Raw genomic sequence first — 20,201 nt, forward strand, 5'->3', positions numbered from 1 at the left:
CAGGTCTGAAGGAAAAAATAAATTTGTTTTCTGATTGCACCCTACAAGATACACTTGGTCAACTATTGTTCATAAAAAATAGACTGGAATATGAAACTAGTTACATCAAATGGATAAATAAATAAATTACTGTCCTAATATGGGCTTCCCAGGTGGTTCAGTGGTAAAGAACCTGCCTGCCAAGCTGGAGATATGGGTTTGACCCCTGGGTGGGGAAGATCCCCTGAAGGAAATGGCAACCCACTCTAGTATTCTTGCCTGGAGAATCCCACGGATAGAGGAGCTTGGTGGGCTACAGTCCATGTTGCAAAGGAGTCAGACATGGTTTAGTGCCTAATGACTCAGCTGGTAAAGAATCCGCTTGCAATGCTGGAGACCTGGGTTTAATCCCTGGGTTGGGAAGATACCTTGGAGAAGGCGAAAGGCTACCCACTCCAGTGTTCTGGCCTGGAAAATTCCATGGACAATATAGTCCATGGGGTCGCAAAGAGTCGGACATGACTGAGCGACTGTCACTTTCACTTTCAATAGAATATGAAATGATGAAAGACATCTAAGATGAAAAAACGACCACCGCCACTGTTCTAATATGCACTAAGCAGTTAGAAAGTGAAGGGATTAGAAGTCTAAGTGCTTTTGCTCAGGGTTAAGTTTCGGTTTATGTAGGGAGAATGGAGCCAGCAGTTAGATTTATCTTCTGGGAAGTTTTAGACCACAAAGAAACAGAACTATGGTGACCACATTTTCTAAAGCAAAATATAGGACATGGAGTCTGACAAGTAAGGGTGCAGACTTGGTGATAAATGGGCCAGACTGTTTGCAATTAGCTCTGTCCCAGAAATGCAGGGACTCAGCCACTGTAGAAACAGCAAGAGCCAGGGAACTGGCGGCCTAGCTGTGTGCTGGAGCTTGTTAGCTGAGCAGAAGAGGTCAAAAGCAGGCCTCTGTGCTTGATTTCAGACTCTTGGTCTTCAGAACTGTGAGAAAATACATTTCTGTTGACCTCAGACCCGGCTTATGTATTACAGCAGGTGTAAGGAACCAATAAACTGCATTCCTCACTTGTATGGTTATGTAGGAGAATGTCCTTACTTGTAGGAAATGCATGCTGACATATTCAGGAATGATGGGATATCAGGTCAGCAACTACCTCAATTAAAATAGCAGTTACTTTCAAATAATTCAGTTACGGGGTGATGGGGAAGTCGTTTGTCCTATTCTTGCAACTCCTCCATAGGTCTGAAATTATTTCAAGAGACCAAAAAAAAAAAAAAAATCCCTATCTTAGGGTTCTAGTGACCTGGAGGAAGTGATAGTGGATTTTGTGGGGCTTTTTATGGGTTCCTCAGAGGTCTGCGGAGACTCCCTTGGCATGAGCAATGGTTCCTCTAGCTCACTTCACTCAGCGCCCTCCTCATTTCAGGGCTCCAGTCAGTCCAGCCTTCCTGACCCAGTCCATCCACCATCTCTGAGCAGGTGACCCCAGGCCAGTTCCCCTTCACCCCTCCCAGGTCTCTGGGAAGCCTGCTATGTGTAGATATATTTGATCCAATGATGCACGCAGCTTCACTCTCAAGTGAAAACAGTTTCAGCCCTGCCTCTTGCCTTTAGACTTGCAAGTATGAGTCAAATACCAACCCCCAAACTCCAGGGACACTTGTAAAGGTCTCCAAATAATCCTCTTGAAGCCCCTCTCATGTGACATCAAGTGAAGGCGACGCAAATGCCTACCCTGAAACCTTCGTGGATGAACCTGACCCCTGGTGGATGAACACATGTGTGTACTTAGTCGCTCAGTTATGTCTGACTCTTCCTGACCCCATGGACTGTAGCCTACCAGGCTCCTCTGTCTATGGGGATTCTCCAGGCCAGAATACTGGAGTGGGTAGCCATTCCCTTCTGCAGCAGATCTTTCTGACCCAGGGCTCAAACCTGGGTCTCCCGCATCACAGGCAGACTCTTTATGGTCTGAGCCAACGGGGAAGTCCACAAATACTGCAGTGGGTAGCCTATCCCTTTTACCGGGGGATCTTCCCAACCTAGGAACCAAACTGGGTCTCCTGCATTGCAAGCGGATTCTTTACCAGCTGAGTTAGTAGGGAAGCCCTGGATGAACACACAGGACACTGACGAGTCTCTCTAGGCACAACTATTTAGGCTGCATGTGGGAGATTTGGTGATGTTGGTGGAATTGGTTTGGGTCTACCCTTCAACTGTGGAGATTCTTAAAATCTCTTTTTTTATTCTTGTTGTGGGGGAAGTGCTGAGGCTCTAAGGCAATCAGAGAAGATATATTTCCCAGGTCCTCCTGTACTTGCACAGAAATGCTCTTGCCAAAGTCACCTTGTGAAATTAAGCAACAGACTTTATCTTATCTTCAAAGGATTTGGGGCTGATTCAACACCATACACTGCCTGTCTTTAGCCAAAACCCTTCCCTGGGTTTCCTCCAGCTACTCTGAGGAAAGGACCAAGCATCTTTTAATTTCATGACTACTCCATTTCACCTAAGGGATTCTTGTCCAGAATAGTAGATATAATGGTCATCTGAGTTAAATTCACCCATTCTAGTCCATTTTAGTTCGCTGATTCCTAAAATGTTGATGTTCACTCTTGCCAGCTCCTTGGAAGAAAAGTTATGACCAATCTAGACAGCATATTAAAAAGCAGAGACATTACTTTGTCAACAAAGGTCCGTCTAGTCAAGGCTATGGTTTTTCCAGTGGTCATGTATGGATGTGAGAGTCGGACTATAAAGAAAGCTGAGTGTCAAAGAATTGATGCTTTTGAACTGTGGTGTTGGAGAAGACTCATGAGAGTCTCTTGGACTGCAAGGAGATCCAACCAGTCCATCCTAAAGGAAATCAGTCCTGACTATTCATTGGAAGGACTGATGCTGAAGCTGAAACTCCAATACTTTGGCCACCTGATGGAAGAACTGACTCATTGGAAAAGACCCTGATGCTGGGAAAGATTGAAGGTGGGAGGAGAAGGGGACAACAGAGGATGAGATGGTTGGATGGCATCACTGACTCAGTGGATATGAGTTTGAGTAAATTCCAATGGTTGGTGATGGACAGGGAAGCCTGGCGTGCTGCAGTCCATGGGGTCACAAAGAGCTGGACACAACTGAGCAACTGAACTGAACCTGAAAACCGTCATTGGGTTTAGGTCCCACCCAGGTAATCTTGGATGATATACTGAAAGATGCTTAACTTAATCACAACTGAAAAGACCTTCTTTTTTTTTTTTTCCCAAATAAGGTCACCTTCACAGGTTCAAGGAGTTTGGATGTAGATAGACGTGTGTTCTGAGGGCCACTATTCAACCTCCTCCATCAACACTGATTTATCCCTTTCATCTAATCCACAGGTGCCATTCAAGTTTGTCCCAATGATATTCTTGACAGCAAAGGATTCAGTCAGGGATCATATTTTGCATTTTAGTTGTTATAACTCTTTAGCTTTCTTTAGGCTCAAAATTCTCTAATTTTTCCTTGACTTTCATGACTTAGACATTATCAAAGAGTACCGCCAGTCATTTTGTACCAGAGCTGGCTTATCCTGGATGATGAGTGCTGGTTGTGCGGTGATCATGAATTTTGCAAGCAGGTTGATCTCCTGTTGATATGGCTATCAAGAGATTATTTATACCATGGAAATGCTACAAATCAGAGTTCTTAATGTTCCCTTTCCAGAGAGCTAGTTGGTAACCATTTACCAGCACACTGCTGATGAATGTTCCTTAGTTTGGATTTCTGTTTCCTTATGATTTGATTCAGGCATCTATTTTTGACAGGATCATTACAAATTAACTTCTCCCCTTCACACTGTAGCCCATCGGATGATGCATGATTTCAGTTTATCCCAGAACCTGGGATAGTAAGTAACTTGGATTGTTTGGTTCAGGTGGTGTCTGTCAGGTCTCTCCACTGTAAAATTACTCATTTCATACCTGCCCCTCCGTAATCAATAAATATATTTTGAAGGATCATACTTTTTGTTTCACTTTCTCATTTTTTCAAATGATCTTAACCATTTTAAAGCCTATGGCTCAGTGGTACTAAGTATTAATGCATTCATGGTGTTGTGCAACGATCACCGTCTTTTATCTCCAAAACTCTTTGCATCTTGCAAACCGGAAACTCTGTACCTATTAAACACTAACTCCCTCTTCCCCCTCCTCTGAGTCTCTGGCAGCCACCATTTTACTTTTCTATGTGATCTTGACTACTCTCTGTACCTCATATAAATTTGATTACACAGTATTTGTGTTTTTGTGACTGACTTACTTCACTTAGAATAATATTCTCGAGGTTTATTCATGTTGTAGCATAGAAACACAAGCTGGAATCAAGATTGCCAGGAGAAATATCAATAACCTCAGATATGCAGATGACACCACCCTTATGGCAGAAAGTGAAGAGGAGCTAAAAAGCCTCTTGATGAAAGGGAAAGAGGAGAGTGAAAAAGTTGGCTTAAAGCTCAGCATTCAGAAAACGAAGATCATGGCATCTGGTCCCATCACTTCGTGGGAAATAGATGGGGAACGGTGGAAATAAATAAAGTGTCAGACTTTATTTTTGGGGGCTCCAAAATCACTGCAGATGGCGACTGCAGCCATGAAATTAAAAGATGCTTACTTCTTGGAAGGAAAGTTATGACCAACCTAGATAGCATATTGAAAAGCAGAGACATTACTTTGCCAACAAAGGTCCATCTAGTAAAGGCTATGGTTTTTCCTGTGGTCATGTATGGATGTGAGAGCTGGACTGTGAAGAAGGCTGAGCGCCAAAGAATTGATGCTTTTGAACAGTGGTGTTGGAGAAGACTCTTGAGAGTCCCTTGGACTGCAAGAAGATCCAACCAGTCCATTCTGAAGGAGATCAGCCCTGGGATTTCTTTGGAAGGATTGATGCTAAAGCTGAAACTCCAGTACTTTGGCCACCTCATGCAAAGAGTTGACTCATTGGAAAAGACTTTGAATCTGGGAGGGATTGGGGGCAGGAGGAGAAGGGGACGACAGAGGATGAGATGGTTGGATGGCATCACCGACTTGATGGATGTGAGTCCGAGTGAACTCCAGGAGATGGTGATGGACAGGGAGGCCTGGCGTGCTGCGATTCATGGGGTCGCAAAGAGTTGGACACGACTGAGCGACTGAACTGAACTGAACCGAACTGAGCATATATCAAAATTTCCTTTCTTTTTCAGACTGAATTGTATGTATGTCATCGCTCCATAAATCAGTTTGCTTATCTGTTATCTGTCCATGGACATTTGGATGGCTTCCGTGTTTTAGCTATTGTGAATAATGCTTCCATGAGGGTACAGATATCCCTTCAAGACTCTGCTTTCTGAAAATACTGAATCACTGTGTTGTACACCTGAAACTAATATAACATTGTAAGTCAACTATACTTCAATTTAGAAAAGGAAGGAAAGGAAAGAAAGACTCTGCGTTCAGTTCTTTTGATATATAACCAGGAGTGGACTTTCTGCATCATGTAGTAATGCTGTTTTTGACTTTTGAAGGAACCTCCATCTATTTTCCCCAGTAGCTGTACCTTGCTGCATTCTCACCCACAGGGCACAAGGGTTCTGATTTCTTCACATCCTGTCAACAGTTGTTATTTTTTTGTTTCTGTTTTTGATTTCGGCCATCCTAACAGTTGTGAGGTGACATCTTATGGTTTCAATTTGCATTTCTCTGGTAATTAGTGATGTTGAGCAGTTATTATGTAACTCTTGGCTATTTGTATGTAGTCTCCAGGGAAGTGTCTATTAACGTCCTTGCCAATTTTTGAATCAGGCTGTTTTTTTGTTGTCGTTGTTTTTGTTGAATAGGGTAGTATTTTGAGACTACATAAATACTGTATTTCTTATTAAATTTTACCCACTAGGTTTAGCATTGATTGATACTTCTTGGATAAATGACTACTGTGATGGTTGCCAAACGGTTGCCTAATTTCATTATTCCTTCTGTATTTATCACTTGGTTTTTTATTGTATGGGAAAACCTTATTCTCTCCCTGCTTATTTACTCCTGTGTTTGTTTATATCATTATGAATTCTTATTGTCTGTAATAGCTTATAATCTGTTTTTATCATTACTATTTATTTGAAAGTCCCGATGGTCCTAGATGGTCCTAGATTTGTTTCATGGGAGCCCTTGAAAAGTTTCTATGTTCTAATAACATGTCATTATTCTTTGAGGAGTTTTTTCTTTATAGGCACAACACCATTTCTCCGAGAAGTCTTGGTTTCTTTTAGTACAGAATGATATTAAGAAACTAAGATCTGGCTGCTAAGTGTGCTCCCAAGACCTCTCAGATGACAGAGCTAGAGAATAAATGCACACGCATATAGACACATGTATCTATATTTCTACATCTATCTATGTAGATTAAAAGTTATCGATTCATACCAACACCTCCAGTTCCAATTGAACATCACATGATTCATTCTAATTTTCTTCCTTTTCATATTTATAACTCCAGAAATGAGAACCTAGCTTTTGTTATCCTCAACATATACCACTTATTTGATTAAGGTGGTTAATCTGCAGTTGCTTCTGTGCCCTTTACATGGATGTCCTTTCCAGTATACATGGGCTCTGACACTCCATGCCAGGACACAAGGACGCCCTCTGCAGTCTACGTTGGGCTGCCCCATTGCAGCCCCCTTGCACATACCTTCTCTGCCTCTCTCAGTTCTGAAGCCCTGTGCCAGGTGCCGTATGGACACCCTCTGCTGCCCACTTGAGCTCTGAAACTTTACACCAGACCACCACTGCTGCCCCTGTGTGGACACCCTCCTTATCTCAGTCTCAGTATCTCAAGTTAGGCAACCACTGCTTCTCGACAGAACCAGTATTTAAGGAAAATCATGCAAAGGCTAACTTCCTAAGCCGCAGTTATAAAGAATCTGCCTGCCAATGCAGGAGACACAAGAGATGTGAATTTGATTCCTGGGTTGGGAAGATCCTTTGAAGTAGGAAATGGCAACCTGCTCCATGCCTGGAAAATTCCATGGACAGAGGAGCCTGATGGGCTACAGTTTATGGGGTTGCAAAGAGTTGGACACTACTGAGCACCCACACTGCACGCACACCCAAAGGCTGTTCAGGGAGCTCAGACATGCCTATGGCATTGCCTACCTTGCTGCTAGTCTAGCTCTGTCTGCCCTCAGCGTGGCCTCACTGATTTGACCTGAGTCAATGACTGTACTTCTCTAGGCTGGTCATCATAAGTGATCTGGGGGCTTGACTTATAAAATTCAGCTGAACCAGTTAGATACCTCTTCTTTGGAGGGAGTTTAGAGTTGGAATATGGAGAGACCAAGAGAATAGGCAATGGGGCTGAAGTCAAGGGTACACTGAGGGCTGAGAAAGGACTGTGATGGCCAGACTGAGTCTGTCCCAAGTGAAGCAGAGCTTAACCGGGAGAGCGGGAGGAGGAGCAGGTGCACTGAGGGAAGCGGGTATGGCCTAACCGTGCTGGCTCTGGGAGAGCCTAGCCGCAGTTCCCTCAAGGCCAGCTGTCTCCCCAGGGGAGGACTGAGACAGATGTGTGCCCAATGAGGGCCAGTGATTTGGCGCCTCTTCAAAATAATATTCTTTAAATATCATTCATAACATTTAATTATTTAGTGAGTGCTGGAAAAGACTAGTTTTCTAATGCTAGAAATAAAGGATTTATGGTATGCACTTATTACATGGAAGTTCCTGAACAAGATCATGGGAAAATGTTAAATGATATAAAACCCATATAATACACTCAGCTCAGTCATATGTTAATTGGAATCTGACTTCAGGCACATGCCCATTGGCTGTTTTTAGGTAGGTGTTGGTAGTTTTGCTTATAGGTATATAGACAGGTTGAAAAAAATTCTACAAAAAATGTTTTTGTTTATATATCTATGATTGGATTGATGATTATTCCTTGATAGAGCCTTAGCATTGTATTTGTTAGGTGAATTTGGGACCCACCAGAACCCTGCAGGCTCCCCCTACCCCAGATACAAAATCCTCTCTATGTTCCCCACCTCTTGTTTTTAGAAAAGTTGAAGTCTCCCAGGACTCCCAGAGTTACGGAAGAGCAGGCTCGAGCAGTTAATGATTAGGAGAGTAGAGTCCTAATAGTCTCGGTGTCTGATGCACATCCCTGAGCTGCGTTTCAGACGCTGTAACAGCCACAAGGGGACATGACATAAGCTGTTCCATCGTGAGCAGCACTGAATCTGACTAATACAATTCTAAGAACTGGTCTCAAGAGAATTACATTATTACTCATAATGATCTATATCTTTCTGGGCATCAAAATAATTATAGCTTGCTCTACCCGTATTCATGTAAGCAGACATTTAAAATTGTTAACAAAGAGACGCTACAGACCCATGATGGCATCTTGAGCTCAGAAAATATGCAGTCCTTTGTCAGCATAAAGAAATTAGAGAAGACAGACCTTTGCTCCTAAACCCGTAGAAATGGAATGATGTTTGACAGTGAGGAATTGAAATAGCTCTTTTGCTCCTTTCCTGTTTGCCCATTTCTGTTCCCCTCTAGCCTCAAAAGAACCTAACTATAGGAATGAGGTCACTAGGCAATTTAAACTAGCTTCTGAGTTATGCTATCCTGAATGCATACTTGTTGATTTTTTCCCCTAGGTTAAAAGAAGAATGAAGAATTATGTATTTGAAGAGTAACTAGCTTTGTACCCCCAGTAGTCCCCTCAGCTATCCTGCGGGCAGATTACAGGGGCAAGATAACCTCTGAAGAGAGAGAGTCAGCCAGTCTGCATACAATGGAGAAGGATGCAGAACTCAGCCTACTGCCTTGATGATTCACTCAGATTCTTTCCCTCCTTTTCCCTTCAAAAACTGTCAAGGCTGAGCACAATCTCTGGAGTTGGTCTCAGGACATGGGTCCACTTTCTCCCAAGACTGCTGGCTTTTCTGATGGAAGTAACTTCCCTTTCTACTGACACTTGCCTCTTTTGAGCCAAAATTATTGGCTTTTGAGCAGCAAGCTAGCCGAACCCGAGCTCATTAACAAAATGATGAGAAAATTCAAGGCCACACACTGACTACAGAGTGTTCATATTCTACATATAGAATACACATTGCCAAATTGCTTTAGGTACAATGAAAACTGAAGGACAAGACTTTGAAAGATCAACCAGTGAAAACCAGTAACAGTGCCCATCTCATACCCACTTTGTAGAGTTAAATATAGTCTGCAACAGTTGAGAGCGTTGTAGGCAAACAAAAACCCAGCTAAACAAGAAAGACACCTCCACTTCTTCATGGGATTCGGTGTTTCAGTAGTTTCAGTCATTTGAATTTATTTGTTTACTTGTGAGACGGAGCACAATCTCTGTCCTCCTAAAGTTCGCCGTCCTCAGAGGTGAAACATTTCGCTATTGCGTGTTGTACAGAATCCTCTCCCTTACTTTTCTTAAAAAAAAATGATTCTAACAAAATTCATACCCAGCTTGTACAATAAGCAGCTCCAAAGTGAATAAAGTGGAAGGTGAAAACCCCTTTCTTTAAGCACAGGTCAACTCACACTATATATACTGTTTTGTGAACATATGATTCTTATAGTCAATACTCATAAAAATTTACATGGTATTTCACTTCCATTTAGGAACCTGGCCCTAGTGGTGGGTATTCAGGTTTCTTTTGGATGAAGAATGCAGTGAGGATTGCTTGCACCGGGATGTGGGCTTCCGGTCGTAGGTGCCTTGCCTTCCTCTCTTGCTCATGGCTACAGCCCCAGCATCCGCAGCTATGCCTGGCTCAGCGTGGGCCCACCATTCATATTCTTTGATAACTGAATCGACACACTTGGGAAGCATTTATGCAAGTTTACCTGTAGCGTACATTTCTCAGGTGTAGCGTACATTTCTCAGGTGTAGCGTTAATCTCTCTCTCCTCAGCCATTCCTCATTTTGAAGTAGCTTTGAGTAGATTTCTTCTGTTTAAAATCAAAGCTTTTTTCAAGAAGAAACCTCCCTGGGTCAAGCTCAACCATCTAAAGCTATCTAATGTCACCAGGTCAAATTCACCTTTCACTTCAGACTTGGCAGCATGAAGCTGCATGCAACATTGATTCACTGTATTTACTGTTAGAAAAGTTTTGTTAATATCTTAACAGGCAATGACATGGAAAACCAGCTCACAGAATAGAAAATATAGATGACCTATAAACACATGAACATGAAATTCAGTCATTAATTACCTGACTTTTATGAAATATCTACCACAGGCCAGGTGCTGTTGTAGGAAATAAGGAAATAAGTATAACCAAAAATAGAATGCTACTGCTCTCAAGGGGACAGGGACCTCACATTTCATTCCATAAGTAAACAAAGAAATTCAAATTGTAACCACTGAATGCCTTGTTCCTTTACTTACAGAACTGTCAGTTGCTGAAAACTTGGTTAACTCTCCAAAGCAGGTGTGAGATGAACACTCATATATGTATTCAAGGTGGGAATGGAACGTGATGTTCATATTCATTTAAATGGGTTTTCATTTTTGTGTATTTAAAAAGTCAGGTCTTTTATTTTTCACTTTTGTATAAAGCAATTTGGAAATATATACCAATAGCCCTAGAACAGTTCCATCATTTCACCCAGTAAATCTAGTACTAAAAATTTATCAAGGAAATACTCAACCAAGTCATAGATTTATGCGCAAGATTCTTGTTTTAGGGTTTTAAAAATTCATTGAGAGTAACTACATCCAAGTCCTCCTAAAACAGAGTTCCCCTGCTGAGCTTATGATTAACCTTTCTATTCAAAACTTCATTCCCTTTCTTGTCCCACCGTAGTTTCCCTCAGGATTGAGGAGTATCAAAGGAAAGGGGAGACTGAAACCAAGTAGGGCCCTGTGGGGCAGTCCTGGGTTCTGTAGGGGCCTTCCATGTCCTCTATTTCTTATCTGTAGAAAAAAAGGCTTTTGTCTCTTAGGCCTTCTCCAAGTTTCAAAGAACAAACTCAAGTAGCTAATGATTAGGACAAGAGTCACAGGACTCCTATATCCTCCTAAAGGGATATAAGTTATAATCTGATGCTTGTCTTTGATTTGTTCTGCAGAAACTATGCCCCCCCCCAGCCCCCTCCCCCACTCAGGTAGAGGATGATGACTACATGCTGATCACAAGCACATAGACCCAGACTGTTGAAACTAGAAGGGTGATGATTGAGATCCCAGAAACATCACCCTGTTACCTCACCATCAACCAGTCAGAAGAAGGTCCTCAAGCTAATCCTATGACAGTGTCCGCAACACTGTCTTAAAAAACCCTTGTCTAAAGTCAATGAAGAGTCTGAGTCTTTTGAGCATGGGCTGCAGGTTCTTTTTGCTTGGTGCCCTGCAATAAACGCTGTACATTCCTTCACCATACCCTGGTGTCCGCAGATGGGCTTTGCTGCGAAACAGGGAGAGACTTGAGTTTGTTGTTGCTGTTGTTCAGTCGCTTGCTCATGTCTGACTCTTTGCGAGCCCATGGACTGCAGCACGCCAGGCTTCCCTTCCTTCACCGTCTCCTGGAACTTGCTCAGATTCATGTCCATTGAATTGGTGTTGCCATCCAACCATCTTGTCCTCTGTCATCCCCTTCTTCTCCTGCCTTCAGTCTCTCCCAACATCAGGGTCTTTTCCAATGAGTCAGCTCTTTGAATCAGGTGGCCAAAGTATTGGAGCTTCAGCTTCAGCATCAGTCCTTCCAATGAATATTCAGGGTTGATTTCCTTTTGGATTGACTGGTTTGATCTCCTACCTGAGTTTGGTTCCATAAGAATAATTGTTCTGTATTTATATGTATCTAGAAGTAAATTCTTCAAAATATGGAGGAGTTTTATTCTCAGCTTTGTGCTTCTTTTCATTTTTTCCAATTTTCATACTCTGTGTGTGTGTATGTGTAGCTTTTATAATCACAGAAACATTTTTAAAAAGTATTAGGGCCATCATTAGTTCCATTATTTTGTGCCTTTAATTTGTAATCTTTTATGAGAGGTTTATTTCAGAATTTGCTCCCTATGATTGTTTCCTTCTTTTGAATATAATCTTGTCTATCATCGATTCTGTTTTATTCCTTTTTTTGTCAAGAAACCCAAGAGTCAATTTAGAAACTTAAGCACAGCATCTATGTTAAGTCTAATTTTGGCATTTTTATATTCTTCTCTTAAAACCTCATTTTTTACTCGGGTATTTCCAAATAAAGTGTATTTGTTATAAGCCTTTCCAAACTCTTTGGTGAATGGACATAAAGGCATGGATGATGGTAGAACTCTGCTATTTTCGTCAGGAACAGTACTTGAATGAAAATAATGGTCTAGCAGGGTTAAGGAGCCATGACTACTTAACTTTTTCCAACCCACCCCTTTCAAGGGAGTAACCAAGGAGTAATGGTCACATAAATAGCATTATGTTTTCAACCTGCACTAATAGCATTGTTTCCAACCTACACTAAGTTGTCGCGGTCACAGCAGTAAGTCTTCTCCCCCACTTTAAAGTCTCCCCTTGCCGCTCTCGGGCAGCAGATGCGACACTGAGCTCCAGTTCCAGTGTGCCAAGCTGTTTGAGTCCTCCGGATGCTGTCTGAGCACAGTCTCTTGGATTTAGGCAGTAATGGCTCCTGCAGTTTTTACGTGCAGGTGGTTGGTTCTTCCTCTGAACTCCTTTAGGTCGTCTCCCAGGCCCTGTAGAGGACAAACCTACACACACACACACACACACACACACACACACACACACACGCGCGCGCGCCTCCCTGGTGTTTCTCCCCACGCCCCTCAACACTGTTCAGACCTGCAGCATTCCCCTCATCACGTAAATACCTACATCTCTACGTAGAAATACATCCACTCACCTTGGCAATTGTGCGCCCTGAAAATTATTTCTGCGGTAATCAGATTTAAGGGTAAAGATTCATCTTTCTTAGAAAAAGTAAGGCAATTGGGCGAGGGATAAATTACCTCATTTTACTGTATTTGCTAGGCTCCTTTGCATCCTAGATCTTGGTTGCCACCCTCCTCGCTTCCCCTCAAGTCATATCCGTACATTAAAAATGAGCCTATGTTTCAGGAACAAATGGATGTCACAGCTGAAGGCTCTAAGATTAACAGCTGTACATTCTTGTCTTTATGCAAAGCGGAATTTCGCGTAATCCAAATCCTGTTAGCTGATCAATTGAGAAACCTGTTTCTTTTTCTTCTTTTAATGTAGAATTCTTTAAATAGGTTTAGAACACACAGCCAGTCCACAACTGACAAATGGGTTAAAGTCCAACAAATGACTTCATGCACTGGTTTGAGTTTTCCCAGGAAAGCACTGTCTTACAGGCTATTTGCCTCTGGCTAGTCAGCTATAATGTGATCGAAATACTACACATATGTATAAAAAATAGTGGGAAACAAGACTGGGAATGAGTAAACAGGGAAAGGAACACCCTTGAATAATACTTAGAAAATATACGGGAAGCTGATCTTTTAAAAAGATTTACTTGGAGAATAATGAATAGGTAACTGGAGATATTTTATGGAACTTCCAAAGAGAGATCTGAGCACTCAGAGATTATTGACAAGGTTCTTTTACTCCCTTTGATGTGTTTTTCATTTTGAATATCTGAAGAAGCCCCGTGTTTTATTTTGTCTAGTTTCATTTCAGAATAGGCCTTAGATTTTTCTTGCTATAGAAGAATCACGATCCCTACCCTTATACTGGTCCAATGCAGTTAACATTTGTACTCTAATTATTGCTAATATTTGTATCACCAATGAAGCCAAAAAAGAGAGAGGAAATAAGATTTCTAAAGGTAGCTTAGCATGAAGTAGGTAAGAATAAAGAGGAAACGTTGAAAGGAATCTGGTGAAGACTGAAAAGTCTTTACAGGAGGTGATGGTAAATGGATCCTCAGGGGAAAGCCAGGGTGGGGGGGCGGGCAGTGGTTTGTCCATGATTCCCTTGATGGGGCATAAAGGAAGGGCAGAGAAGCAGTCTCAGATGCTGGATTCCAGCTGTCATGTGTGTAAGTGCCTTAGTTATGGGGTTCACAGAATCAGGGGACTCAGAAATGGAACGACTTTTACTTTTCTAAAATTGAACCTAAGATAACCTTTTTGACTCATGGCTGATAAGCTTTCTCCAGATGTTTTCAAATGTTCTCTGCCTAATTCAGTGATTTTTTCCCCCCCAGTCATATTGGAGTATTAATCTCCCTGTCTCAGTTTGTTTCACAAATACCATCCAGGTATTTTCTTTCGTTCTTTATCCTACCCCACTGTTCCCTGCTTCACTGCCTGATCTTTTTGACTTCATGATGGATCTTGGATGTGATAGAGATTGGGTCCCAGAATGTGTGTGTATGGTGTGAGGTACACGTGTGGGGTGTCCTAGAGGGAACACCACCTCTAGTCTTACATGGATGGGTGATGTAGGGGAGACTGTTGTTTGCCGACATCAGTGTCTTATAGAAATAGAACCCCTGATTTTCAGCTGGACACAAGTCCATCCTGAATAAAGACCATAACTGCAATTAGCTATAGCAGAAGTGTGTGACATTCAAGTTCTTCTTCCTTGAAAGTGTTCTTCTTTCTTCATTTTCTCTAGCTAGAATTCTGACATGATAATGAGCCATTTTGGACACATAGGTGAGGATAATAATGCCCAGGGATGCTGGTTTTGGGATAGAAAGTTCCCAGATGATTCCACGGATAGAGCTTCTCTTGCAGCTCTAAATTCTTCCCCAGGCCGTTCCATGATAGAAAAATAAATTTAGATATGTTTAAGCCATTGTAAATTTGGGTTTTTATGACACTTGTTTGACATATACTCAAACTAGCACGTGGTGAAAAGTGAAAGACTAGGCAATGTAACTAGATGTTACACATACATAGAAACTTGAGCAGTAGGTGCCAGAAATGGTGTTGAGTGGTAGATAGATGTGGACAGTAAAGACCTTCCCAGAGGCGACAGTACTGTCTCTGATGATGCTAAAGAAGTAGCCAGCATTTTAGAGAACATATCAAAAGTGTAGGATTTCTATGTAATGCAATACATGAAAATGCACTGGAGAGAAAAACAATTGCTGATTACTGCAATTCAATAAACCACTTAATGCAGTCCCTGGAAAGAATGATTAAAAAGCCATCCCAATGCTCTTTGGCTGACCTTAGGTTTAATCTGAGGTTTTGCATCGCCCTGTTTGTGGGATTCAGATTTTAAGGAGGAAGGATTAAGAACACATTTGCTGACTCTCTGAAAGAACATAGCCTATGTAAATCAACAAAACTTCCATTAAAAAAAAAAAAGAATATAGTCTAGAGCAGAGAAGTTCTTCAATTAGGGTGCGAAAGGAAAGTGCTTGCACTTTGCAGATTCAGACATTCTTCAAAACAAACAGGCTGGATTCTTGGCTATACAAACAACAGACACGAAGGACAGCAGTCCAGCTAGGTTTCTGCTTCCCAGAGTCCACAGAGGTGACGAGGTGACATTTAGTCATCGGAGAAGATATGCAGAAACAGAGGTTATCAGAATTTCATCATGTCCCCAGTCTGCTGTGCTAATTCTGTTCCTTCCGAGACTATTTCGGCCGCGTGCATCTTACACAGAGTTAAACTCACCAGATAAAGCATACCCTATGCTCAGAGTGGCTGTATCAATCAACCGAGATCATAAAAGCCACCTACACCATGACCGACCCGTGGGTTTTGGCCGATGCCCGAGGAGGGGTTGGGGATGTGCCCAGCACCCTCTCACTCAGTATGCATCCAGATGCTCTCCCTTCCTTTCAGCGCAGAGAGAGGCTGTGTCTGGGGAGGGGTGGGGGAGTCTGTGTTGTCCAGGAAGCACAGGGATGCATATCAATCACTCTGTTTGGCGGGTAGCACAGACACACTGCCCTTTTATCCTATCACTATGCAGGCCTTTCCCATCTGTCCAGGAAGTGGGACTGTTTACAATATAGATGGTGTTCTGAGTCACAATAATATCGCATGTTTGTGAACTACTCAAGAAATTACGAAGCTTCTAGGTGATTTGTTTTCACATTGCTAGGAGCCACATGCAGATGGCTAATTTTGATCCTGGTGTTTGCGTCTTCCAGCCACGTCCCTCTCACTGACTAATCAGCAAATATGTGTGGCAATTCTCTACTGGACCCCTAATGAAATGGGCCTAGGGAACCCCAAAGTTGGAAACTCTGGCTTTTCCCTGGTGATCCCTTCAAATGCTGTCACCATCAAAAGCACAGGGGGCCTCTCTTGATTTTGCAGCGTTCTCTTTCTGAATATGTCTCTGGACACACTTGTTCTCTACCCTGTTCGTGGATTAAAAAGAACTTTTGATGCAGCAAGTTCAGATTTTGGAGAACACCCCCGATATGGGCAGGTCTGTTATAATATGGCTTATTTGTTTTCATTGTTCAGTTTGCCTTGGCTTAACCCACTTACCAGTCAACTGTGTGTTGTTAAAATATTTCACCTCTCAGTTCTCCCTTTGCACCAACTAACTTCACCAACCTATAGCTCTGGGTCATGGAAGAAGCAAAATCTTTATGATGACCAAGTCTCTCTCTGAGACTCAGGACAGGCGGCAGCCTTTCGATGACCCTTTGGACTCCAGCTTGTTGATCACAAACCACGTGGCGAGTGCAGGGAAGCCCTCTGAACTGCTGCTCTCTCTCTGTTACTTCCAGGAACTCGGTAGTCTACCCACTCTGAACAAGTCCTCATCTCTCTCGTCTCCCTTGCTCCAAACACTGTCTCTGTTCCTCAGCATGCACTCTCCTCAGTGAGTTTCCTTACCCAAGGCTCTTATTCACATATCTGCCGGTCCACACATATGGGCGAGCTGTTAATCAGCTTTTGTTTAGTATCAGCTTAAGCATTTCAACTTCTGGTTTCTGTTGTGTTCCTTCTCGGCATGCAAATGGGCAAAATGCATGTTCACGGCAGAGCCCTCAACGCCACCATCCCTGGCACTCGCGCCGCTCCTGCCCTGCGCACCAGCCCCTGGCACACTCACCAGCTACGGAGGAGACGACCACAATGCTCCCGTTGGTCTGCTTCAGCATGGGCAAGGCGGCCGTGCTCAGGACCACGTAACTCAGGAGGTTGACCTCTAGGCTTCTGCGCAAGAGATGGATGTCATTGCTAAACACCCTCAAAGGTGTATAGTTGATGTGGTTGAGAATGAGCATGTCAAGTCCCCCTGCAAGAGACAGCTGTGGTGAGAGAAACCATCTGAGGTTGATTACCCGCCCCCCTGCCCCTGTCTCAAAAGCTCCCTGGTGACCCCTAGGACAAAGTCCAGAAGAGGAGAGAGGAGACGCTGTCTCACCCACGAGCTCTCCAGCTTTGGCAACAAATTGTTCTGCGAAGGTCATGTTCTCCATGGTGCCTGCCACGTAGTGCGCTGAGGCCGCCCCCAGCTCCAGGCAGCGGGATACCACCTGCAGGGGCATAGTGGCAACTGGCGTCGGTCTTGGCTGCAGACCTTTGGGGCGGGCAGTCTCTGGCATAATGGGGGCTTAAATGAGAGGTTGCTCACAGCCCTGAAAAGTGTGTGTACATGTGTGTCATTAAAGGCAACGGACGCAGCATTTGTCCTCTGTTTGAAATACTGTCTGGAACAAGGTTGGGTTACAGATGGATAAATCGCGGTGCTGGAGTTTAAGTCCACGGTTTGTGCTCATGAGTCTCTGTGAACAGATGGTTCTGAACACATGATTGATATGGGTGCTAGTTTCCATGTGGGTAGCCTTAGGTTTGTGCATATTTGTGTATCCTTAGGTTTGTGAATCTGAGTATATAAGAGGGCATGCGTCTGCATGGTGACCAGAATGTGAATTCTTGAGTAGGTACTGGAATGTTGGTATCTGAGTACATGGCTATATGTCTGTAACTCCATGTGTCAATGTGTGTGAATGGGCGTGTCTGTGAGCATACAGAGCCCAAGAACTTTGTGTCTAGATATGTATGCATGAGAAGGAACACTTACAAGCATACTTTGGTATTCCTGCAGGTGTTTGAATCCTCTGTGTGTGTATCTGTGTCTGAGTGTGCCAGTTCTATGCGTTGGCATGTATATGCAAGCATATAAAGGAATACATCTGGGCACATGAGGTACATACGGCTGTGGGCACAGGACCCTCACCTTCTTTAGACTTTCTTCTGACCTCGCTGTCACTACCACGTGAGCTCCCATCCTTGCCAGGTGATAGGCCATTTCTCTTCCAATTCCCTTGCTGGCCCCCGTGACAATCACTCTCTTTCCTCGAAGCATCTCTGGGAAACCCCAAAAGGAAGTGAGGACCACACATGGCAGCAACATTCCTCCTCCCACTCTAGAGGTGGAGAGCTTTATCTCAGTGTCTGAAGGTTATGAGCCCATATCAACTCATCCCAAGCTGCATAAATCAGTGAAGGGACAGACCCGTCTTTCGTAAACATTTTCTGAAATGGGAATTTGCTTTGGTGGTTCAAAAGCAAGTCTCCCTGCTGCCCTTTTTGAAAACCCCTATGGACAGAGAGTTTAGCTACAACACTGGAGTTCCAGACGTTTCTGGACTCATCAGATTGCTCAACTGAAATAAAATTCAAAAAGTCATCAAAACACATGTGCTCATAGAGATTCCAGGGATTTTCTCTCACTTCTATTTAGTCATCAACTCTAGAATTCCTTCTTATTTCCCACTTATCCACCCCTTCACAGAGCTCAATTATCTGGTGAAGTTGTGAATTTTGGAATTACCCTCATTTTCTTTTTCTTTTTTTTTTTGCAGGAGATCTGAAATTGCTTTCAATTTAATGTGCCAAATAAAACATGGATTATTTAGCAATCTTTTAACCTCCTCACACCCCATAAACAGAAGCACAGTCTTACCTCAGGGTCCCGTCTTGTCCAGCAACTCTGGGGATCAAGAACTCCTTCTGATCCTCAGAAACATTCCAGCCATCCCTGGGTGTTAAAATCGATTCCTCCAGCCATCCCTGGGTTTTAAAATCTTTTCCTCCAAAATTAAACGCATTGGTTCTTACCTGGTCTGAATTCCTCATTCGCAGAATAGTAGTAGTAGGCCAAGAAGATCCCCAGAATGGGGAGGAGGTATTTTTTCATAAAAGCCATCAGACAGGGATCTGGCGCGAGGAGCCCTGTGGGACACACAGAGAGAACCTACAGAGCTTTCTACAACCTCCTAGGCAGGCAGCAGCCTCTGAATTGTGACATCAGGGACGGGGGAGGCTGGAGTAGTCTCAGGCAGTGCTAGCCAATTTCCCTGTCAGAGCCGCGATTGGCTTTGGGTGGGATCCCATTCGTCCCTGGCAGCCTGCGTGGTAGATTTCATAATGGACAATGTTTACTCCATTTCATTGAGCAAGAAGAGACTTCCAGATGGCCAGGCTCATGACTGTACAGAACTGGATTCCTGAGCATCCCTACCCCGAGCCCATCTTCCTCGGAACGCCATTTACGCCAGGAATCAACGGCCTTTCAAAAGTGATCTATCAAAAGCTAGAGAGAAAGCGTGTGTGGGGCTTCTGAGGGAAGTGTGACTAATAGCGAAGAGAGCCAGAGTCAAGCCAATCTCACTCTCAGCCCCACCTCCCAGTCGGAAGCAATTAAAAATAACAGCACAAAACAGAAAAATAGGCTTAAGAAAAAAAAAGGTGCACATCTTGGAGGGGGAAAAAAAAAGCAAACAAGCCTTATAAACCTCACATTCAAGTTCAATGAACAATATTACAACATCAAAGGAGAATGCAAGCCAGCTAGAACCCAGATGGCGGGAAACTCATGACCCGTCAAGACTCTCAGGCAAGTGCAACGGAATGTGCACTTATTACTTTAACAGCAAATAAAGAAGAAATGATGAGTGTCAAGGAAATGAAAGCTATTAAAGTAGGTCTTTTAAACACCATAGAGAACCAAAAAAATGTGGAGAGGATAATAGGAAGAGGGGAACCTGATGTAGAAGAAAAAAGAATGAGCATCGTTGAAGCAAAGCTAGTCTGAGAAGCCCACATCCAGTTAAAAATTGATCTGTTAAAAATTGATCCAGTTAACAATTAAAGGACTAGGGGGAGAAATCCCTAGTAATTTAGAATTTATCACAGAAATATCGAAATAGCCATGTTGGTATGTCTGTCACAAGGATCAATCCTCAAAGAATTTAGGCTATTGTAATTGT

At 43.0% G+C, this 20,201-nt stretch overlaps 2 protein-coding genes across 3 annotated transcripts in view; one reads left to right on the forward strand and one right to left on the reverse strand.

Moving 5' to 3' along the window:
• Positions 1–20,000, reverse strand: part of HSD11B1 (hydroxysteroid 11-beta dehydrogenase 1) — a 38,795-nt gene extending 18,795 nt beyond the window's left edge. The window contains exons 1-4 of one of the 2 annotated variants that reach the window (XM_069544260.1): positions 19,051–20,000; positions 18,167–18,297; positions 17,351–17,462; positions 17,036–17,221 (exon numbers count right to left, since the gene is read on the reverse strand). In XM_069544260.1, the coding sequence (XP_069400361.1) occupies positions 17,036–17,221; positions 17,351–17,462; positions 18,167–18,297; positions 19,051–19,138 (517 nt within the window). In that variant the 5' untranslated portion in view covers positions 19,139–20,000. The remainder of the gene's footprint in view (positions 1–17,035; positions 17,222–17,350; positions 17,463–18,166; positions 18,298–19,050) is intronic. The other variant, XM_069544261.1, reaches the window with a different exon arrangement.
• LAMB3 (laminin subunit beta 3) overlaps positions 1–20,201 on the forward strand; it is a 190,462-nt gene that overhangs the window by 61,618 nt on the left and 108,643 nt on the right. The window lies entirely within an intron of this gene.

This window comes from Ovis canadensis, chromosome 12, assembly GCF_042477335.2.
Source record: "Ovis canadensis isolate MfBH-ARS-UI-01 breed Bighorn chromosome 12, ARS-UI_OviCan_v2, whole genome shotgun sequence".
NCBI lineage: Eukaryota > Metazoa > Chordata > Mammalia > Artiodactyla > Bovidae > Ovis > Ovis canadensis.